The 23,078-nt window shown below is 45.2% G+C and overlaps 1 protein-coding gene across 2 annotated transcripts in view; it reads right to left on the reverse strand.

The window, feature by feature from the left end:
* rttn (rotatin) overlaps nt 1-23,078 on the reverse strand; it is a 39,914-nt gene that overhangs the window by 5,174 nt on the left and 11,662 nt on the right. For both annotated transcript variants that reach the window (XM_035414695.1, XM_035414696.1), the window contains exons 20-44: nt 22,579-22,667; nt 22,090-22,207; nt 21,309-21,405; nt 21,066-21,131; nt 20,744-20,935; nt 19,418-19,657; nt 19,092-19,236; nt 18,265-18,419; nt 17,060-17,279; nt 15,915-16,043; nt 15,654-15,764; nt 14,777-14,935; nt 14,288-14,365; nt 13,762-13,948; nt 13,266-13,357; nt 12,775-12,868; nt 12,447-12,639; nt 11,958-12,048; nt 11,275-11,425; nt 9,027-9,164; nt 8,271-8,476; nt 7,009-7,114; nt 6,467-6,564; nt 6,159-6,236; nt 3,865-3,991 (exon numbers count right to left, since the gene is read on the reverse strand). In XM_035414695.1, the coding sequence (XP_035270586.1) occupies nt 3,865-3,991; nt 6,159-6,236; nt 6,467-6,564; nt 7,009-7,114; nt 8,271-8,476; nt 9,027-9,164; nt 11,275-11,425; nt 11,958-12,048; nt 12,447-12,639; nt 12,775-12,868; nt 13,266-13,357; nt 13,762-13,948; nt 14,288-14,365; nt 14,777-14,935; nt 15,654-15,764; nt 15,915-16,043; nt 17,060-17,279; nt 18,265-18,419; nt 19,092-19,236; nt 19,418-19,657; nt 20,744-20,935; nt 21,066-21,131; nt 21,309-21,405; nt 22,090-22,207; nt 22,579-22,667 (3,360 nt within the window). The remainder of the gene's footprint in view (nt 1-3,864; nt 3,992-6,158; nt 6,237-6,466; nt 6,565-7,008; nt 7,115-8,270; nt 8,477-9,026; nt 9,165-11,274; nt 11,426-11,957; nt 12,049-12,446; nt 12,640-12,774; nt 12,869-13,265; nt 13,358-13,761; nt 13,949-14,287; nt 14,366-14,776; nt 14,936-15,653; nt 15,765-15,914; nt 16,044-17,059; nt 17,280-18,264; nt 18,420-19,091; nt 19,237-19,417; nt 19,658-20,743; nt 20,936-21,065; nt 21,132-21,308; nt 21,406-22,089; nt 22,208-22,578; nt 22,668-23,078) is intronic.

Below are 23,078 nucleotides of genomic sequence, written 5' to 3' on the forward strand. Positions count from 1 at the left end.
CAGGAACAAAGTACACAAATCATCAAAGTGCGTCACGGGCGCACTACGGACTGAATTTAAACAACGGGCCGATTAAAAACAGATCACATTTCCCGCTCTGGAGCTGGGATAAAATCAACAGGGTGAATTTTTGGGCATCTTTGTGAGCGGACATTGTGCAGTAACCTACACCCAGATCTTTAAATGTTTAAATGTCTTTCTACGAATGGCTATTCTGAAGAGCCACACAACTGTCATGAACAACTACAAAGCAATTTTATTAACAATACGCAAGCCAATAACCACAAATAGACACAAAATTGACAGGTGCACGTTAAAAACAGCTTCCAATTTTAGGCTACCTTACACGGCTGTGGGTAACGGGTACCCATCTGTACAGCTGTACCTACAGACTGCAAGAGAATTTCAGTTGTGAATTCCTAGTCATCATTGCTTAGTCAGAGTCTGAATTACCAACAGTAAATTAAAAACTTAACAAAACATAACAGAAAATAGTAAACTAATGTAATGCACCACAAATTATTCTTTTTGTGAAAAAGGTTATCTGATCTGTACCCACCACAGCAAGCAACAGAAATGTGCTAACTGCAAGTGGAAATAACCGAGTAGCCTGACAGGAAACAATGGGAAACCTGGAGAAATGCTCAGGGCTTTATAATTGCAAATGGTAGCAACACTGACCAATGGCAATGGCAAGGTATTGCTTCTCTAACTTTTTGTGTGTTGTGTCAGTCTCAATCTCAAATCCACTGACTCTATAGTAGCCCAGTCATACAGTGTGTCAGCTTGACTTTACAGTGCATTGTTGTCACTAAACCCAGCCTGTGTATGCTTACCCGAGGAACTCATTTTTTTTGGATTCTACATCAAATTATTGCACTTTTTCCCCAATAAGTGGTATCCTCTCCAAATATTCCAATATGGATTTAACACTGTAGTTTCAAAACTTGCATGCTTGTTGTCTATTTAAAATGTTTGTCCAGGAAGTTACTGGTATAAAATAGGGGTATTTTAGATGATTACTACAACAACGTATTTAGGTGTTTAAAAAGGGCTCTGCTCCCCCTCAGTACCTATTTTTAGATGTTTCCTGTACGTCAGAGTTTCCTCCAAATCTACCCTTTGTTGAGAATCATACGCAGTTACAATATAATGTGATTACAACTGAATTAAATTACTTTATTAATAACTTAATTAATAAAGTAATTTACCACTTATATAACACCAGTGATTATCAAAAGGTGTCCAGCACCAATAGTACAAAGGTATTCATTCATTGATCATTTTCAACAGGAATAAATATGTTCTGGTGCAAATGTGCAATTTACTCTCATACATTAGAAAACATCTACAAAAATATTCAGCTCGTATGTATGAAATCTCAAAAATATCTAATCTCCATCAGGCATATTCAAGTCCGTCTGGCCGAAGCAGGGTTTTCCTAAGGCTCTAAATAATCTCCATCATGCGATGAGCCAAAGTGAAGAGTATTCTTGATGTCATCTAATGTAAACCTAACATAGGCCTTCACTTATTGCAATTTTATCCTGAGGTTCAGTAGAAACCAAATAGAGCACAAATCCAAAACCAGCTTGCACAATTGCACCTCTGCAAACGCCTTATTATACAATACGCACAGATTCTCTTTGATATCGCCACAAATAACAGACACTTTCCATCGAGAGGAAGCTGGAAACACGCCTCTACCTCTGTAATGGTGGAGTCTCTCTACAAACAATGAGGTTTTGAGGGGTGTGAGTTTCCTAGAGAAGGCATAATGAAGCAGCCTACGTGCACGTACCCATTTGTGCGTAAAACGAGCACTTAATCTGTTGTTTGACACCATCAGGGATGCATTTATTCATTAGCACCTCTTTCAATGTTCCTCTTTAAATGTTCCCTCACTGACACGCTGTCTTCCAAAACACAGCAGTCAACTTTAGTTTGCTTTAAACTCACAGCCTCGCCTCAGTATCATTCAATCTACCATTTTTCTTTGTCAACAGCTTTCAGCTTATCTACAATGTACACATATATCTTTTTTCTGACATTGCAACAACATTTTTTTTTTTTTTTTGCTACCAGCTTAAAGCTGTATTGCTACAAAATAAGTGTGGTTCTCAAAGAAACGCCATAATAATGTGTCTGTTAAGATCATTGCAATTCATGAAGACCCTATTGCTTGAGTGTTCGTATCTCAGAGGCTCCTTTGTACATGCAAAGCAGTGGCTACCACACAGTTGTGGTCCATAAATTAAAAAAAATAACATCCCAGCAGAGAAGGTCTTTCATAAGATTCCAACCAGAATCCCTCCCTTCCTGGGCAGGGCTGTGGCCAATTACGCGTCAGCCAGCGTAGCTACCAGCCATGGTCCAGATTCAGTACCAGACTGTGGGGCGCATCCTCACCTCTAATCACTTTTTACCGCTCCACTGTATAATTCACCTGCAGTCAGGTGTATCATAACGTGCCTGCCCTGCCGCTCTTGAGCTGTGGTGCCCTGCACGTTCTCCTCTTGCGGCCCATGACCACAACATACCAAAACACCACATTTGTGCTTGCTGTGCATTTTCATGAGTCTCATAACAATCCTTCAATCAATGAGATATTTTACAGGATAACACAAATAATGTTTAGTTCTTAGCTATGACTGCCACATACACCCTACACGTCTCCTCATAACACATGCTATTTTTCATAATACCTTTGAAAGCAGTTCAATAAACTTTAAACTGTCAAACTGCCAGGTAGCAGTTCATTCAAACTACACAAAGAACTTGAAATTGTTTCACAATGTGAACTACAGCAAGCAGATAGCATTTGTGAGGTATGATCTCAAACAGGCACAGGTGTAGCCACTTCCTGCCTTATCTGCCTGCGAGTAACTTTCCATAAACTCAAATATAGTTTCTAAAAAGTCAGTGGGTGAAAAAGATCTAAAACTACACATATAGTCCTGTGTGAACAATGCTCGTTCGGGCCAGCCTCAGGGTTTTTTTGGGCTAAAAATACGGCTTAGGTGGGGACTGCCGGTTCGGCTTAATTGCCAAGTATTTAAAGAGACCACTACAGTGCATTAAGATGCAGGTCATAAAAAATGTAATGCATGACAAAAAAATGTAAATAAATAAATTGAACAATTTAAATATTTATTGAAGGGTTACATTTTGAGCCAGAATTGGGGGGGGGGGGGGGGGGGGTTGTTAAATATAGTCTATAGCAGGGATCATCAACTTTGGCCCTCAAATCCAAATCCAGCCCTGGTTTTCTTTTCTCCCGGGTAATTAGTGCTACTGATTGGCCAGACTGTCTTCACACCTGACTCCCAGGCAAAGGGAGGGTGGAAAACCAACAGGTCTTTGCCCTCGAGGACCGTGAGTTGCTGATTCCTGGTCTATAGCTACTGAAGTAAGTAACACATTGTTAGGGGGTCATTCTGCAGGAATGGTGGTATTTGTAATTCCAGTGTCTTAAAATGCATTAAATTTTTATCATACCTGGAAAAATACAACTGCATCTTAAAATCCATTTTCACTGGACTTGAGCAACCAGACCATAACCTAGGACCGGCACTTACTGTAAGTAAACAGACATGGCCATTATGCTCCAGCACTGACTATGCCTGTGCTTTACAATCAACGCACAGTGAAGCGAGCCCCCGCAGCAATGATGCCATAGCTCCCATTGTGGCTGCCCGTCAGGCGAATAGGGAACGGCGAGGCGGGACGCGAACGGGCCGCAGCGGGAACAATGGCTCTCTCAGGCGAGGCGTGACTCCACCACATCCCCCCCGAACGCTGGGTGCGCGAGGAGACGCGAGACCGCGCCATTCCCCCCGGACCGGCGGCTCGTTTAAAGCTCACCTGCGGTACAGTTGGCGGTGTAGACGCAGAGCAGCTCCAGCGCGGCCTCCATGGCGCGGTCGTCCTGCAGAAGCCAGGGCCAGAGGGCGTGTACCGCGTGCGCCAGGCGAGAGTCGGAGGCTGCGGTCTGGGTGGTCACAGAAATGAGAACCGTCACTCACTGGGAGGAGGGTGTGGCTTTCTGCAAAACTCATTAACAACATGAGTATGAATAATGTGAACATTAACAACCATTTAAAAAATAAAATAAAAAAAACCCTGAAATTCGTCTGCTTGTGCTAATTTGACCGCTACACACATACCACATATGTATTCGGGAAAGCACGAATAATGCGATGGAAACAGATATTTCTTCTACCCGAAGTTGCTCGTTATTATTCGGATTCGGGGAAAAAAAAAAAGTCAGCTCCATGTCGAGTTCTCATAGCCTCTATCTAACGTTATGGGGCAGAGAGAGAGAGAGAGAGAGAGAGAGAGAGGAGGGGGGGAGGGTTACGCACGGCTGCTAGCTGTATCTGGAACTCCGGCACACACACCAACAAACTTTGAGCCACTGCGCTGCAAAACGTTTAATAAATAAGTTCTGTGCGTCAGCCATTATGTTTCTTCAAATCGATTCATATCATTGTGGATGGCCACAAGATAAAAATGCCCATTCTTTTTGCAACATAGGACTTTGATTTCACTAACTAGTCGTTTCATTTACTACACAATGTACACATTATTGAAAAGTGATCGCTATATTCTGTAGTCGCATCCACCGAGTCAGCGCAAAGCAGGCAGCGGGCTGAAGAGCTGACCGTTCCCGGCTATCACTCAGGGAAACTCTCCCATCGAGGAGGAGGTGCGGGAGCTACCGAGACAAAAGCCTGGTGTGGCAGCTGGATTTCTTTCAAACCCCCGCAACCTATACATCAAAAGGAAGCTTAGAACCTGTAGTTTTAGCTGTACGTGCTCCATTATTTCCATATGTGCTCTATTATTTCCTCCATTTAAAAAAAATCCAGTCGAAATATTTTACGAAACGTTTTACCTTGTATTTCAGTCAATATTCATCCGTTTAAGATGTAACATGCAGTATATATCAGCCATAGGTCTTGGCTATCAAATGAACATAAAATCCAATCCAGATTTTCATGGTAGGCTAACAGTTGCCACCAAGGGAAAATATTAGGACATCAGATGGTTTGCAGTCTATTCAAACTTAGTTCAGTAGGGGAAAAAATAAAATAAAATAAAATAAAACAGGCAAAAAAAAAGTTCATGTATTACTGTTATGTAATTACTGTTGTAAAGTGGTCATTCACTTTTCCCTGGTGAACTGCAGTAACGCTAACACATCAAGAAATGCGAACGCAGCATCATTGGAATTTAAGATTATTCCCTTCAACTGAAGGAAATTTTTCTATTGGGATGGCATACCTGCCTTGGCGCCTTGGCGGAGGCATGTCCCATACCTATATTGGGTAGCATTTCTTTGGAATACATCTTATTTAATTTCGGTGAGGCAAGATAGCCTATATTGTTTGTAGTGCCGTAACTTGGCGTCATTTTGATATCAATACTTTTAATGGCAGGCCTGGATTTTGACAGTCTGAATGAATGAGTTATAGACGGTGTATGTCTTGTACGTGTGAGTAACTTGGCATTTTTGTACGTTGAAAACGTGTTTTTGATGAGATATATCTTTACTGTAAATAGTTTCTATTTCCAATGCAAAACAGAATCTTTCCATTTATATATATACAGTGTTTCCTGTGGAATTGATCTCTTGCTGTGGTGGTGGGTGTCTGAAGGGGGGGGGGGGTGTGTAGGAAAGGCGAAAAAGTTTAAGACTATGAAAACATAACCTCTTGAGACTTCTTAAAGGTTTTTTTTTTAAATATCTAAATCTATGTTTTAGCTCTGACGAGCCCTTGATACAAGGAATAGCAGTTTGCAAGAGCTAAAACGTAGTTTTAGATGTACTTTAAAACCATAAAAGGTTTGTTAACCCTTGTATTGTTTGTAAATATTGAAGAAAAATAGGCCTGTATTTTGAGTTATGGTGGGGTGAGAACAATTAAAAGAGCACATTATTCTTGAAGATAGAACTTCTAGATGGACAATGTGCTCTTTCGCCCACTTCCTGTCTTCTATCCGAATACAGATACAGATACAGACAATGACGTCTCTGCACAACCCTAGTAGATATGTCAACACAGATCACAAATGCAAAATAGATGGCCATTTTTAATCAGAAATACATTAGAAAATATCAGTATTTCTTCAGGAGAAAATATTTGAATACTTACTTTGCATTCATCATGATTATAAAGGCAGTTTCTGAGTATCTGCAAAATCATCTTTAGTTCTCTCATGCAGCTCTCTTCCTGTTGGTGCATGAACAACAACATTCAGTATGTCAAACCCAACCACACAACATGCAGCCAAACCCACAGTAACCTAGCCAAATACCCAGGCCATTTTTTTCATTTCAAATTACCAAATTAAGTCTTGCATTGCTGACAATGTAAGAGAAAACTGGCATCTGCCACATAGAACAGTAACTTAAAAAAATATCCAGTCTAAACCATTTAACATTTAATACTGCAATACATACCTTTTTCCTTTGAGCAGCTTTTCCAGGTTTGAGGGACTCAAGATGGAGCTGAGTATAGGTGTGCTTCATTTGCTCCACAGAACTGTCAATCAGGCCAGCTAATAGACAGAACAACCACTTTCAGTTCACAGACAACTCTTAAAGCTTAGAAATCTTTTGAATAATTCTACTTTTCACTTAACTTTTTTCACATAACGTGAAGGTTTTAATACACTAAAATACCCATTACATTTTCTCCCATTTAGAATATATAGAATCTCCAGCTGCATTGACCTCTAGTGTAAGCACTATGGCATCAACACTTGTGTAGGAGTCAGTGCAGCTGAAGCTCAGGAACTCTTCCAACGCACTCACCAATACACCAGTCAGCGAGTATTGTCCACACTAGAGGCCACACAGATTATTAGACAGGAGTCAGCACTGACTGGTGGAGAGGTTCACACTGATAACTGGTCACCTGAGGTTCCTTGGTAGCTATCATGTGCTATCAGGGCAAGTGACTGAGCTATGTGACCCAAGAGTACACAGGAACTGCGCTCTACCTTTCAATGCATGAGTCTGCGCACTCGGACTGCTTGCAAGCAAAGACATGAGAGCCCTTGCAGAAACCTTCTTCAGAGGATCTTGAAACATTTGCTTCTCAAAGCTCTAGAAATCACAAAATGCAGAAAAAGCAGGTAAAATGTGGACTAATATGCTCCTTAAACAGCCTTAATTAATACATGTAAAATATAGACCACCACTCCATAAAAAGCAGTATACACATTGTATATTCAAGCAAAATACAGACCATCACTATAAATGTTTATACTAACACACTCTATATCGATATGGGTCAGACAGACCATACATTGTATATATTAATTTTTAGTGGAACAGAAATATTTGAAATAAACAATTGATGTGTATAAATAGTTTGATCTATAGGATAATATGAATGTCTGCATTTGAAATTCCAATTGGGTGACAAAAGAAACTGGATTAGGGCGCGGTCACACATGTGCGAATGCAGGCGAATGACCATCGCCTGCCGAGGCGAAATTCGTATCTTGTCATGCTGGATGTGGGCAGTGCAGGATCCTGGCTCACTAAGAAAACTAGTGGTAGTGTGATGGTGTGGGGATGCTTAGCTACTTCAGGACCTGGATGATTTAAGTTTTGGATTGGCTTAGTCAAAGTCTTGACTTGAACCCAATAGAGACGCTGTAGCAAGACCTGAAACAAGCAGTTCATGCTTGAAAACCTACCAAATTGTCTGAATTAAAGCAGTTCGGCAAAGAACAGTGGGCTAAAATCTTCCACTGCCATGTGAAAGGCTGATATATCAAATTATATCTGAGAGACTAGCTCTGGCTTTTGGATGACATGCAACAAAAGTAATTTAGAAACAATGGAGCGGAACTGGAACAGGCTCAGAACCTGAAAGGGGAAGGTGCAAATGCATTTTTATTTAACACCATAAAACCGCATGTGAGATTAACATCTATCTATCTACACTTCTTTGCTGTTGGTTGAGGCTGCGAATTCGCTGGTTAAAGTTCACCAAAGTTGAACTCCACGTGAACTGAAGATGCGAATTTGCTTCGCCACCGAAAGCGAATGTTTTATTCGCCCCTTCGCTCGCATAGAATGGAAGTGAACGGGAGGCGAATATTCGCCAAAGTTAATTTCGCGTATGTGTGACCGCGCCCGTAACCAAAAATGAATTAATAAGTAAAATAGATACGTGGGCTATAAAATGTCTGCAAAATCCTTTGACTGGAGAGTGAGGTGATACAGGGTATGGGAGATGAGGCAGTGTTACCTCCAGCAGGACTTCACACAGCTGGGCTCCGGGTGAGTCACTCAGGAGCCGGGATAAAGGCGTCGCCGGGCCCGGTTTACCGAGCCGGGCCACTTCCTGCGCGCGCCTCTTCGCTTCCTCGGACAGGGCGGCGGCGAGAAAGCGGAGCGCGGCGGAGCAGAGCGCGGGCCGCTCGCTGGACAGCCGGACGCAGAGCGACAGAGCGCCTGGGGGGTCCGAAACAAACAGGCGGGGGGGTCACGGGGGAGTGCGCGACGGCGGGGGGACCCGGCCTGTACTTCACTTTCAGAGAGACAGCGCCCGGCGGGGCCTGCAGCAGGCCCGGGACGCGCAACATTTGTAAAGCGGGGGGGGCTGTCAAAAGACGGTTTACGCCAGCGCTGCAAGAGCAAGAGCCCCCTGTGCCTGCAGACGGTTCGGCCGGGAAAAAAACTTTGCTTGCCTGCCTTAATGTAATCTCACAGATATATCCTTACCGCAGAAATCATCATTAAATTTTAACGGGCCTCATCATATTTCCTGGGAGCCGCCGTTCGTCAGAGGAGAGAATGATGATCGAGAGCGAAGGAGCTAATGAACTGCGGCTCTGACGGCATCGTTTCTCAGTCCCCGAGCATCTGTCCCCCCACGCGCAAAAAGCCCCACCGCACACTCTCCCCACCACCGCCACCACCCAACCACCCCCACCCCCCCCACCCACCCCCGGACGTGCCTTAAATTACAGTCTCCCCCCTGTATCGATGGCGGGGGCGGTACCTGAAAATGGCTGCCAGTGCTTTCCCAGAGCGCCGGCGACAGATGGGAGCACCGCCGCGCTGTCGGTCCTCAGCAGCGCGGCCAGGAGCGCCAACGCGTCGGCCCAGGTTTGCAGCGCGCAGCTTCTGGTCCCCGCATCTGGAGGGACGAGGGAAACGCGCTCAAAAGCTGTCCCTTTCCCTTTCAAAGTCGCGTGCACAACTTTGCTAAAACCTTTAAAATGCTAAGTTGGGCTCTATCTGCATAGAGCTTTAATGGGGCTAAAACAGACAGCTGTTTCAGTCGGTCAGTATCGGAATCCTCTTCTCCATACTGAATGGCTACCATTGGATACCATCTTGCCATTTCAATTAACTTACAGAGCAGACTGAGGGAAAAAAGGATATATCATCTCTCCCTACAAATACAGTCCGGTGAAAAAGTATTTGCCTCCTTCCAGATTTCCTCTACTACTGCATATTTGTCAGATCTTTATACAAAATGTAATATTATTTAAATGTATTATTTCATTTGATAAAAAAAGTTATCAAACACCCATATTGTCCGTGTGAAAAAGCAATTGCCCCTTCATTACTCAAGCAATCAACCAAATTTCATTGACAATTATTTCCATCTGATTGAACACAGCCAGGCTTGATTGCAGCCAGCCTGTTGAATCTAAACCTCACTCATATTGAACCTTACCATCAGAGTGAGGTAGTCACCACACAAAGTTTCTACAAGCACACTATGCCATAATCAAAGGAAATTCCAGAAGAGATGAGAAATAAGTTGTTGAAATTTCTAAGGCTCTGGGACTCCAGCGAACCACAGTGAGAGCCATTATCTCCACAGGGAAAATGCCTGGAACAGAGGTGAATCTTCCCAGGAGTGGCCGGCCTGCCAAAATTTTGCCAAGGTCGCAGCAACAACTCATCCAGGAAGTCACAAAAGATCCCAGAAAACATCCTCACTTGCCTCAGCTAAGGTCAGTGCTCATGACTTTACAATAAGAAAGATACTGGTAAAAAATGGGATTCATGGGAGGAACCAAGAGAAACATCAATGCTCACCTCACATTTGCAAAAAAGTACCTGGATCATCCCCAAAACTTTTGCGATAATGTACTATGAACAGATGAGTCAAAATTGGATGACACGAGTCCCATTATGTCAGGTGTGAAGTAAATACAGCATTTCACAGTAAGAACATACCAAAAGTCAAACGTGGTGGTGGTAGTGTGATGGTGTGGGGATGCTTAGCTACTTCAGGACCTGGATGATTTAAGTTTTGGATTGGCTTAGTCAAAGTCTTGACTTGAACCCAATAGAGACGCTGTAGCAAGACCTGAAACAAGCAGTTCATGCTTGAAAACCTACCAAATTGTCTGAATTAAAGCAGTTCGGGAAAGAACAGTGGGCTAAAATCTTCCACTGCCATGTGAAAGGCTGATATATCAAATTATATCTGAGACTAGCTCTGGCTTTTGGATGATGTGCAACGAAAGTAATTCAGAAACAATGAAGAGGAACTGGAACCAGCTCAAAACCTGAAAGGGGAAGGTGCGAATGCATTTCTATTTAACACCGAAAAACCGCATCTTCAACCGTGCTTTCCTTTCTCTATCCATAGAGAAACAAAGGAAAACAGAAAACAGAGAAAAGTCTGACTGTAAAAAATACCCGTTCAACACAAAATGTTTAACTGTGTGATGAGGAAGTCAGAACAGGTCTTATTTTGGAAACTGAGCTCCAGCAAACCTGTGAGAGCGGAAACAAGCGCAAGGCCACATGAATGACAGGAGAACCCAACTGAAAAGAATGACATCACGGCAACTGACTGCACATGGCTGATATGGGTATTTGATACCTGTTTTCATTAAATAAATGAAATAATATCTTTTTAATTGTGTTTTGTGTTTTAGTCAGGTTCCCCTTGTCTAATATTCCATTTTGTCTAAATATCTGGAACCATTCAGTGTGACAAATACGCAATAATAAGGGGAAATCAAGAAGGGGGCGAATGCTTTTTCGCGGTGCTGTAAGAGTGAGTTAAGTTATATTCGTGTTCTACAAGAGTTTTTATTCCAAAACCAAGCTCATACTTTTAAATAATTAATCAAGGCATACCGTGAGTGCATTTAACTTTGGTCAGTCTTCAAAAAGGAGGCTCGGTTTTATGACTAATTAGATTAGACCTCAGATATGTCTGGAAGATCTCCAGGCAAATCCATGTTGAACTGCATGTAATGGAACGTGGCGCCCCTTACCAATGTCTTCGATGTTCAGCGTAAGCAGGGTAAACGCACTGGCCAGCAAGGGTTTGATAAACTCCATCCGAGAGACCAGCTCTGGCTTTTGGATGACACACGACTGAAATAATTTCGAAAAACTGGAGAGGAACTGGAATAGGCTCAGAACCTGAAAGGGGAAGGTGAGAATGCATTTTCATTCATCACAGAACTGCATGTTTTATGCTTTATGGTCAAGGCATTAATGTCATCAGGCATTATGCTCTAAAACATTCCATGATATATTCATTTATATGCAAGGGTATTTGAGATTTGAGAACCATGCTTGTCTTTCTATATATATTATAAAGTGCATATGAAACAAAGGAATAGAAAACAGAGAAAAGTTAGACTGTAAAAATACTTGTTCACCAGAAAATTTATAAGTGTGATGAGAAAGTCAGAACAGGTCTTATTTTGGGACTGAGCTCTACCAAATCTGTCAGAGCGGAAACAAGCGCAAGGCCACATGAATGACAAAACCCAACTGAAAAGAATGACATCACGGCAACTGACTGCACGGAGTCAAACAAAGGTGTATTTAGCAACATGCCTACGACAGTAACCAACGAAACAAGTGCATTTAGCAACATGCCGATGACACAAATCAATGAAGGGAGTGCATTTAGCAACACGTTGATGACAGTAACCAAAAACCACACCTGGTTCTTAGCGTCTTCCTCACTGCCGGGAAGCAGGCCGGGGGTCTTCAGCTCACCCAGGCACCGTTCTATTGGTCCCACATCGACCAGACTGGAACACAAATCCCCCCTTTCATGGCACTCATGTTACACGTACCCCCATGCCAGCACTTAACTGTGTTTTGTTTGTATTGTTGTCCTAATATCGTAGCTTGTTCTTCCCCCTAGTTTGACTTGGCATAAGTTAGGTCAGAATAATGTGCACTGCGTGAACTGAGCTGTGTTCCTGGCTATAAAAACTACGAAATGAGTATTCCTGTGTTTTGTAGTTGTTCCAATGACCATGATATGCACTTTTGTACGTCGCTTTGGATGAAAGCACATGCTAAATAAATGTAATGTAACAAATAACGCCGAATCATAACGGCGAATAAGGCCAAGCCGGCGCTTCCGCAGAGCCCCGGCGGGAGGCGCTGCAGCGGACGGGCGCGTCCGTTAGGGAGCGCTGACCTGGCGAAAGCGGCCAGGGTTTGGCCGTGCTCCAGGGCGCTGAGGGTGAACTCGGGCAGCACGGCCAGCAGGTTGGCCAGCAGCCCCGCGACGGCCGACGCCAGGTGGGGGGTGACGATGGCGCGGGGCTCCGGGGCCCCCTCCCCGGCGCGGGAGTCCCGGGAGCTGCCGGAGTCGCTGGTGTCGCTCTGGCCTGGAACGCAAAAGAGCGGAAGGCGCCGCGGTCAAGGCGGCGAGGCCTGGGAGAAGGACAGCGGCGCAGGCTTCCTGGAGCCTAGGGCTCGCCGGAGGCTCTGAATCGTGCTCACTACAGCGCGCTCTGGCCTACCCTGGGCGACGAGCCGGCTGTCAATCTGCTGAGTGGGAGCCCTGGAGGAGGACAGCGGAGGCGCACAGCTTTCACCTGGCTCTTCTGGAAGAATCTGAAACCCACAAACACATCACCATCCTTTCACGCTGACTGTTAATCAGTCACCATCTTCACATGTGTAAATGATAACAGATTAGCATGTCTAAAGACAAAAAAAGTCCATTTTGAATTTAAGCTGAGAATGACTTGGATTTTGTTAACTTTTTTATATTTTTGAAGGCTAAAGACAGTTAGTTTTAAACAGCCAGAGAAAAGTATGAATCATGCTGTAGGCATCTGAATCCAGAAATACTTTCAAATGTATAAAGTTTCTTGAACTTTTTTATCAGATCTAAGATAGATATACGGTATTTACCTGAACCTTTCCAAAAGTTAAGGTATTTCCAATCCTCCTACAAAACTCCTTGTGTAAGAGCGTTTCACCACACAGCATCTGCTCAGTGACTCACCAGAGTGCTCGATGTGGACTGGGAGTCTGACTCCGGGCCCTGGTTTAATGGTCCAGTGGGGCATCTCCAGTGCTTCAGTGAGTCATCAAAATCTGATGGACATGCATGCATTACCATACAGAATGCCACTGATGTAGCAAAGCAGAGTAAAAAGACAACATCGATGACAGGAGAAAATAACTCAACCTCAACAATTGACTGGGAAAGACCAAAAATGAACCGCGGAGGCAAAGACCAGGACCAGGACCAGGACCACATCTGATCCACTGAGCCATTTCCACTATGACATCAAATATCAAAGTGTATATTGTCCTTTGTTTGTTCTTACTGTATCAATTATACTTATAAAGGGAAAGCTACCGTGTACATGTTTATGTAAATGTCACATGACCTGAAGCACACAATTAATAAATGGATTGATTTCTGAAGGTGTGAGAATGAGACATGTGTACAGTCTATGACTGCTTTCCCCAGGGTTCAACAGAGATTGGATTACCTTCGGTCACGCTGCCCACAAGGCTAGGAGCTCTGGGAAAGGTCAGGTCGAAGGTGTACCTGCCCTGGTAGCAGGACCTGACAGCTTGGCCGATGTGCTCGAAGAACTGGCAGTGGTACAGGAGGGCTTGCAGGGCAGGCAGCCCCACCAGAGACAGGCCAGAGCTCTCATCGTGCACACACGGACCCTGGAGCCAGAGACGGACCAATCAGAGCACAGAGAGAGAGACCTTTTCCGAAGAACTTAAACCGAAGTGAGGCAAAACGGTGCACTCGAAGGTATGAGGCAAGTGTCAATTAACGGAAACGAAAGGACATTTACGTGACCAAAAACACGCCACAGGGTATTTCCTGTGAAACAGTAAATATGGTGTAGGAGGAAGCACAGATATCACTGGGATTATGAAAATAGAAGAACTACCACAGCAAAAGAACAAAAAAAACTATGCAGCTGCACTGTTCCACAACCCAATGCAGACAGCCTACAAGTAAATGCATGAAACGCATCCATTTCAAATGCCACCTGCCTGCCAAGCACAGTCTTTAGCTTCTTCCATACTGGCAGGCATGGGCATCACAAGCAGATTTTGTAGAATAAATGCTGCCTGTAGGAAGAAAAAGAAAAGAAAAGAAAAAAATCAACAATACTGCCATCTGGTTGTCTTTAAGATGTAATGCAGGCTGTCATCTAAAATACATTAGTAAAGGAATACCCATTTTTTAACATGCAGGATTGTTTTACCTTTCACACATACATAGTGCTCATTCCTCAGATTACTGGAAACACATCATTAGTTTAAGCAAAGGGGTGTAAGTGTACAGTAACGGCTATGAAACTGAACTTGGTCATAGTTTCCAAGTGTTGTTATGCTGTTGAGCAAGGGGCTTTCTGTTAATACCCAGCCGTGTACTACACGTGCAAAACAAAAGCTAGCTCAGATGCTAGCCGGAAAGCGAGGTCGGCGCTGCGCGGCGCCTGAAAGACCGCACATCCGCTCGCAGCGGCGCAGACCCACCTCCCTGCGCACCATGCTGCACTCCTGCTGGTCCAGCAGGATGCTCAGCAGCGTCGCCCACAGCCCGCCGGAGATGTTCTGGCAGCTGGCGGCGAGGGCAAGGCATCCGCTCGGCACCGCGGTTAGCGCCGAGCCCACGCCGAGGCTCGCGAACCTCACCTGGAGATGAGAGAGCGGCGGAAGTTCAGCCGCCTATACGCAGACTGGAAAAAAATATCAAAGGATGCCTCTCTTTTTCTTTTTTTTTTAGCTCAAACGGCGTCTCTGGTGTTTGTCTCTGGTGTCACGCTAGCGGATCAGTGCGCGCTCACATAAAAGGTCTGTCAGTATACCTGGGCGTGGTGAAGATTCAGGAAAGGAGATGAGAAACTTGTACAGGTTACACAAGACCACTGGTGACTGTTTGGCAAAACAGTGATAGGCATGAATGCGTGGGGAGACAACAAACAACGAAAATAAACAATCGATGGATCACTCCCTATGGCTACAGAGACCACTCTCTGTAGCGATAGAAGCAATAGCCGTTGATTGTTGTTCTTTGTCCATCTGTTTGGAGGACTACCCACACATTTGACTTCATGATAAAAACTGTATTGAAAGAAACAGACAGGATTCTTGCTTCATCCAATGTAGGTTGCTTGCTTCCTTTTCGGGATGGTTGGCACATTTGTGCCAACTGCAGAGCTCAACCTGTACTTTAAAATTCAGTTTAAACATTCATATTTTGCTAGTGATTAGAAAGATTCATTTTTTACTTGTGGGTTGTGACAAAATGTGAATATGACATGTACATGCTATCCTATCACACGCAGTTAAAATATCCATCTGCAAGAATACATTGTTTTTTTGTTTTTATTTTCTTATTTATATGACCCACCTCAGGGTCCCTGTCCACCCACAAGGGAATGAGCCACGCCAGGCCCAAATGAGATGCAGCTGGCTCATCAGAGCTCTGGTCATGTGACAGAGACCACAGGGACATCCAATCCTTAACAAAAAGAGATCCACTTTGAATTAGAGAGCACGTCATTCAACAAATAAACATAACAAATTAGCTCTTTTCAGTATTGCAAGCCTCCATATACAACTGAAGCAGAAAGCCAAGCTGTTTCTTGGGCATATTTATGAGTGCACTGACCTTATCCTTGCTCTCTGACATCATTTCATATGATAAATGAAGCAAGCAGAGGACCGCGTTCTTTGTGACTCCTTTTCCCATGAATGACATGGAGTTCCCCCCCCATTCCACATAGAAAGAGGATATGACCTAGAAGTACAAATAGTACAAATAAAGGAAGACATTCCAGTACACAAATAAATAATTTGTTTGCTTTAAACCACCACAAAATGTTCAGGGACCTACAAATATTTATATTTTAGTTAAATGTTAATTAAGCTTGAACAGCAACAAAATATTTGACAGCATTTTTTCACAAAAATAAATGAAAATACAGACATTTGTAGACTTCTAATACAAACAAAACTACACAGAACAATAGCATGTGTTCAACAAGATAATGAATATTTTTTTCACAACAGTGTCCCTTGCTTTTTAGTCACTGCTTTTTCTGACATTATTAATACATGTAAAGACTACTGACAATGCAGTAAAATGTATCTTTTTGATGAAGGTTAAAACAGTTGAAATGCTTCAAAAATGAACACTAGGGAAAAGCTTGAGCTGTGCACATAAAGCTCAGTGGGATGCCTGCTGTTAAAGGTTGATCTGTAATTGCCTGGGGCGTCCAACCAATCCTTGGCTTTTCAGTCCCGTAAACAGCACAGACGCCATCGAAGCAGCCTGAACACAATGTCCTCGTCTATCCTTCAAAGCCCACTCTCAAGGGGACCTTCACGGGACATTGGGACATTTAACGTACACGCCCGTGACCTTGATGTGCTTTCTAGTGAAGCCGCAGCCTGGAGCAGAGCAGGGGAACGAGCAAGCACACGGCTGGCTTGTTAATCCATCAGTGGGGGAGGTGAAGTGGGGGAGGTGGAGAGGGGTGGGGGAGGTGAAGTAAGGTGGGGGAGATATAGAAGGGTGGGGTAGTGAAGTGAGGTGGGGGAGGTGGAGAGGGGTGGAGGAGGTGAAATGAGGTGGGGGAGGTGGAGAGGGGTGGAGGAGGTGAAATGAGGCGGGGGAGGTGGAGAGGGATGGGGAGGTGGAGAGGGGTGGAGGAGGTGAAGTGATGTGGGGGAGGTATAGAAGGGTGGGGGAGGTGCAGAGGGGTGGGGGAGGTGAAGTGAGGTGGTGGGGGGTGGAGCAGCTCGCGCACAGACCTCCAGCAGGCCGCTCAGGTACTTGACGCACAGCTCCAGGGAGTCCGGGGCGGGGGCGCCCGAGCTCCACCCGGGGAGGGCGGTGACGTGGGCCATCCCCCGCAGGGTCCTCTCCAGCGAGGGCAGGCCGTAGAAGTGGGGCGCGTCCGACACGCGCAGGCACTGGAGCAGGCCCGCGGCCAGCTGCGTCTTGAAAGGCCCCGCCAAGGCCAGGCTCATCCTGCATTTCAAAGACAAGGGGGCCACTTTATTCCTCAAAGGCGCTCCACTTCAACCAGGGGGCCGCATGTGGCACACACATGAAAGCGCAGCTGAGGCAACAAGTCCAAAATTTCAAGCGTATCACCGAGCCGCACGAAGAACGGGTAAAAATGTGACATTTCGCATTCATGTATAAAAGACAGCAAATGAGTGTATTTGTGCATAATTAATGAAGAAATAAGTTTCAGATCTTCTCGTGGCGAGAGCAATTGTTGACAAGAAATCGATGGCACCTCAATTGCTCCTGGCTCTTCCCGCTGGGGTGGAATGGAGGTTTAACAGGGAGCTGATTAAAGACGCCGCCGTCGCCATTCATCACAGCACAAAGCACGCATCGCGCCACACTCGGTCAGCTCATGAATTTTCAGGGAAAACAATTAAGGGATTTGCCTGGAAAAATACACGCTCGCCAAGTACCGAAGGAGGTAAAACAAATAGCCGAGGGGGGAAGCGGTTTGTCTCGCTCGTTTATTATGTTCATGCGCACTGTGCGTGTGCGCACTCACGGGCCATGCATTCCACTCTTCACAACAAAAGGTGGCCTCAGAGGGGGAAAAAAAAAAGCGTAAAAAAAAGTTCAACTTTTCAGAAATATGAGCCGGTCGCTGCTTATACCCGGCTCTCTAACGCCACGGGTTCCACGGTGAACGCTCAGCGGGGGACAGGGCTAGAGCTGCACACATTTGCACGCCGTCATTGCGGATCGTGAAAGTACTTAAAACTCGGAAGTTTCTGACGAGTGTGCGGAAAACAGAACGGTGCGTTGTCAATTAGCGCCCTAGCGGGATTCACGGGGTTCTGACCACACGGGTTCGCACCCGCGCGCTCAACCTCGCCGTCGACGCCAACCTCCAGCGCCCCGACTGCACGCCGGAGCGCGAAAGGCACTAAATTTGCACCTGCTCTATATATAGAGGGCGGCGAAGGATGTCGAGCGGCGGTACCTGTCGGAGGTGTGGGCGAGACGATGCAGCAGCGTGTTGAAGAAGCCTGACAGGGCCTTCTGCAGCCGCTGGGTGACGAGATCCCGAGCTTCCTCCGCGTCCCCCGGCGACGGAGCCTCGCCGCGCGCCAGCAGGCCCAGCAGAGTCTTCCTCTCCTTCCAACGGCAACACAGACACAAGACAGCGGCTCTAATGAAGGCACCACTCCGTCACCAAGGCGCGCTTCCGTTTCACAATTCAAACGCGAGCCGTATCGAGGATGAGCGCTCGGCTCGTAATGCCAAATAAAAAAAGAAGATGGCGTTTCATTTTAAATGATGGCTTGTAAGCTCCGTTGGATTTTTTTTTTCTTTACCTGTGAGCAGCAGTCAATAACCTTTTCCTGGACCAGTGCAGACACAGACACGCTTTGAAATGACTCTGCGATTAGAAACTCTTTCCACTTCACAATCCCCGCGAGGCATTATATCAAAGCGCCTTTTATTAGCCGTGAAAGCCATATTGTTTGCATGCACATTATTGATAGTCCAGGTATGACTTATTGAATTCCGCTCCAGATTATGTAAATAAGAGGACCATAAATCTCACGCTGAGAGCAAAAACAGCAGAATGAACACAATTTTTAAACGACTGCTACAGTTTAGGCTCGGCATTCCACTTCTAGCCGTTTCGTGACATTAATGCGCTTCTACGAGTTGACAGTGTGATTTATGCGACCCTTCCAACATAAAAGTGCTTTGTTTGGAGGGGAGGGAGGAGGAAACAACAAGGCAATGCCTAAAATCTCACACATACTCTAACCTTGAGCAAGCTTTAAAAAAAAAGACCTGTTTAAGAAGCAACTCCAGTATCCACCGCACGTCAGCTTCGTCAGCTTCAGACTTCTGCTGCTTGAAAAAGGCGTTGAGAAAGGCCACAATGTCCGCCAGAAGCTTTTCGTCTTCTGTGCAAGCGGGCTGAACTTGGAGGAACCTGCAGCAACGAAAATGAACAAGCTAAACGGTTGCGCCAAACACAGCACACTACGCACACAAAAAAAACTAAACTTTTTTTGACGTGTTTAAAGGCTGAAAGTTTCCCATTTTACCTTCATATCCCGTACGGTTCCATCAATTCATGACATAACACGGCAACAGGGCACGCGGCGGCCTACCTCTCGATGGCAGGTCGCCACCCCAGAGTCTTCAGGACGCTCTTGGAGCTGTCGGAGCCCAGCTTGAGGGCCAGGCGGTCTGTCAGGAGGTAGAAGCGCAGCCTCGCCAGCGCGCAGCCGACGGCGCTGTGGGAGTCGGCGCCGCGGACGGACTCCAGGCAGTCCCGCAGCCCGCTGCTGACGTGCGTTACTTTCAACAGCGCCCCCTGGGCTGCAGGCATCGTCAGATCGGCGTGGAACCTGAAATTTTAAAAGGAGGATAAGAAATTAGGGGAGAGAGAAAAGCCTTTGTTCCGCGAAGTGCTAATATGGCTCATCTGCTATCTGTCCGACAACTGAAGCGAGGCAAATGATTCTGCCATCATCCGAGGAAAGATTATTTTCCCTGTTCGTTTAATATTCAGTGACACCCAGCCTCATAAATCTCCGAGCATGTTGTTGCACTTCCCTTAATAATTGCCTTAATGCATTAATAGTTCCAGGTACATGAAACCAGCAACAGAAATACTGCTAACTCATTATTCAAAGGTCGGAAAACAAATTAGGCTTCAATAAATCTAAAAGTTTGATGCCGGGGATGATTACACCATTTCGAATAAACTTACTAAGTATTTCCTTAAATTTAGAAAAAAAAAACAAGAACAAGAAAGGATTCCTACTCAGTTGTTCAATCTAAATGGGTTATTTTTTAATATGTTCAATTCTGCATAACACTTCAAGCATGTGAAGCATACGATAAGCTAACACATTCTTCCATGTAATTGCTTATTTTCTGCAAACAAATGTTAGACTACATAATTGTGGTAAATTTTCAAGGTTTCCTTCGACACAGAAACATTTTCATATTTTCCCTTAAGAGCACTACAGACCTGAATTGATCTATCCTCTTGCGAGAGATATGCTAAGCAGTCTCATTACTTTGAAAGATAAATGCAGTGGTGTACTCATTTGTTTTTATTTAGCCTTATAGAATACAAGTGAAGAAAAATCTGACACAGATGCACTTGTTATGAGACCACTACTGTACCTCATCCAATTCCCGATGACAAATTTGAGCATGAGGTGACCAAAATTGGTAAGTACTTCAAAGGTATTCTTTTGTAAAAATGTTCCACACAGGAATTAGAACTCCAGGAAAACGTGTTAAAAGGGAAAATGAAGACAAAATGGAAAAAGCACACACATGACAGGGACTGTAACGAAGTGTCAAACAGGGACAGATATGCATGTCACTCCTCAACAAAAACGCAAATTGAACAACAAATCACCAGAGAGCATGCCAAGCACACAGAACGCGCTGTTTCCAAATGAAGAAATGAGGCTCACTCTGGGAGGTCACCTCCGTAGCCCTTCAGTTGCTCTAGGAGGTTATCTATCCCAGAATGCCACGCTCGGTTCCAGGCAAACTGCAGCATCTCCCAAGCCGGTTTCAGAGTCTTCAGGTCGGCGTACGGAGGCAGAACGACGCAGTACGGGCTGACCGCGTGGTGAGACGAGGCTTGAAGCGGCAGGTCATACCTTCACGCCCACAGACAACGGTTAAAGTCGCATTTCCTCAAGACACACAGACGTAATTAAACAGCCATTACTCATGTTGTGGTAAAATCATTTTGTATTTGGTAGCTAAAGGAACGTGCTGGAGAATTACCTCCTTATCACAGACACTGGGACTGAGAACGGGGAGGGAACTGCACGGGCATCAGAACTGTCGGTCCTGACAAAACAACGACAGTTAAACACCAGCATCCTCAAGCGTGATTATGAATACAAATGGCACCAGTAATGAAATGCACACATTCCAATTTCGTTCAACGATGAAACAGATATTGCAGGCAACACAACGCACAAAGAGACAGTGGGACGATGGTCATGACAGAGGGAAACCTCTTACCACAGGTCCATCCTTGCGCTTTCATCGAACATCAACATGCACATGAGCGCGGCCGCCTCTGACAAGTCCCCTGTATCCTCCTTCACTATCAATGAGGCTAAAACGAAACAAAAAAGGAGCAGGAAGGAATATTCAGAAATTAATGGCGATAACCAAAATGGCCAGGGAACGGAAACCCTGCTTGATGATTCAGGGTCACACATTAACATCGGCTAATTGCAAGCGTTGCGGGGGGACGTCCGGTACGCACGAGGAAAATGAGCTAATATCAGAGAACAAAACAGGCAGAGAAATGAGAAAGGGAATACGACGCGCGACTGTTCTGCCGGTGAAGTTTTCAGAAAACTCCCACGCCGAGCCGCTCGAGACGAAGTAAACGCATCGCCGAAAAAGAGGCTGATGCGATTTGACAAACGCCGCTTGAGAAAGATGAAGGGGAGGAACGCGTCTGAAACCGCGGTGCGCGGTCGGGCAGTGTGAGCGCAAGACGGATGAGCTGATATCGGCGGCACGGTAACCGGTGGAGGAGGCTGAAATCCATTCTACTTTAGGCCTAACTTTCCTCCCCCCGCACCACCCCCCCGACTCCCCCCCCACCTCCCGGTGAGGAGACAGCTCAGACAAAGCATGAAAAATTGAAACATTTGTCATGTAATGCAGTCCTCTGGTGTCTCCCTGGCTGGTGCTCACTGGGGGGAGGGAGGAGGTGAGGTACCGGTTCCGCCGCGTGCGACAGGCGGTTAGAGGGCCGGCTGAGGACGCGTGCGTGGCGGAGGGATACCTCTGAGCAGCGTGACCAGGAAGGCGGGCCGCTGAGCCAGGGTGTGGCGCAGCGAAGGGTCGGCGGTCACTAACTTCCTCAGCATGGAAAAGCAGGGCTCCAACAGGCAGTCTGTGTTCTGTGAGGGAGGAGGGGGGGGGGATAACACGCCCGTGGCCTTGCCGTTACTTCAACCGCGCCAATCAAAATGCCGTAAGGGCGTGTCAAATGACAAACACTCACTCCAGAATGGACACGATCACATACTCTTCTTTTAAAGGGGGCGATGCTGAACGAACAGCCGCAATCAGGCTCAAGTGAATATTACAGAATTAGCCTGTATAGGACAGTACACGATTCAAGCTAAACAGGCTTCATTTGAGCCAAGCCTGTACAAGACAAACAGCAAAAATTCAAGTCAACTTAAATTAATTATGCAGTTCACTTCCACTTTGAATTCATATCTGTAATTACAGAGACCCAGTAAGTCCTGTTACTTGTGAAATTTACCTTAATTTTGCTGTTCACGCAATCTTGAATAAAAGATGTCACCTTCTCCACCAGTCCCAAACTCTTTAAAACCGCGTGCATTGCTGTATCTGTGAAAAGCAAAACGCAATTGTTTGGCTAAATAAAACTTTCGATGACCGGCTAAGTGAGTAATGCAGTATCATAAACCCAGAATAAAACAAAGACTCACAAGTAGCACCTTTTTTCAAGCCTAGAGGCGGTTTTAATTTTACTTTTCCTGTCAAGTCTTAAACATATGGCCGTGGGCAGTAACTCGCGCCTTTCCAGAGTAACGAAGGCTCAAGATGAGCTTCCAGAATACAGCGTACTGCTGTATGACAACTCATTTCAATGCTCGGAAGATTATTTTTAATTGGAATCTCGTTATAATTTCTAAACTTGCAGACTGATACTTTTTTTTTTTTTTACATAAATAAGTAAAGGCTAAGACAACATTTTACCCTTCAGGCAACTGTACAACTTATGTGTAGTTTGTTTTA

This window comes from Anguilla anguilla, chromosome 4 (genome assembly GCF_013347855.1).
Source record: "Anguilla anguilla isolate fAngAng1 chromosome 4, fAngAng1.pri, whole genome shotgun sequence".
NCBI lineage: Eukaryota > Metazoa > Chordata > Actinopteri > Anguilliformes > Anguillidae > Anguilla > Anguilla anguilla.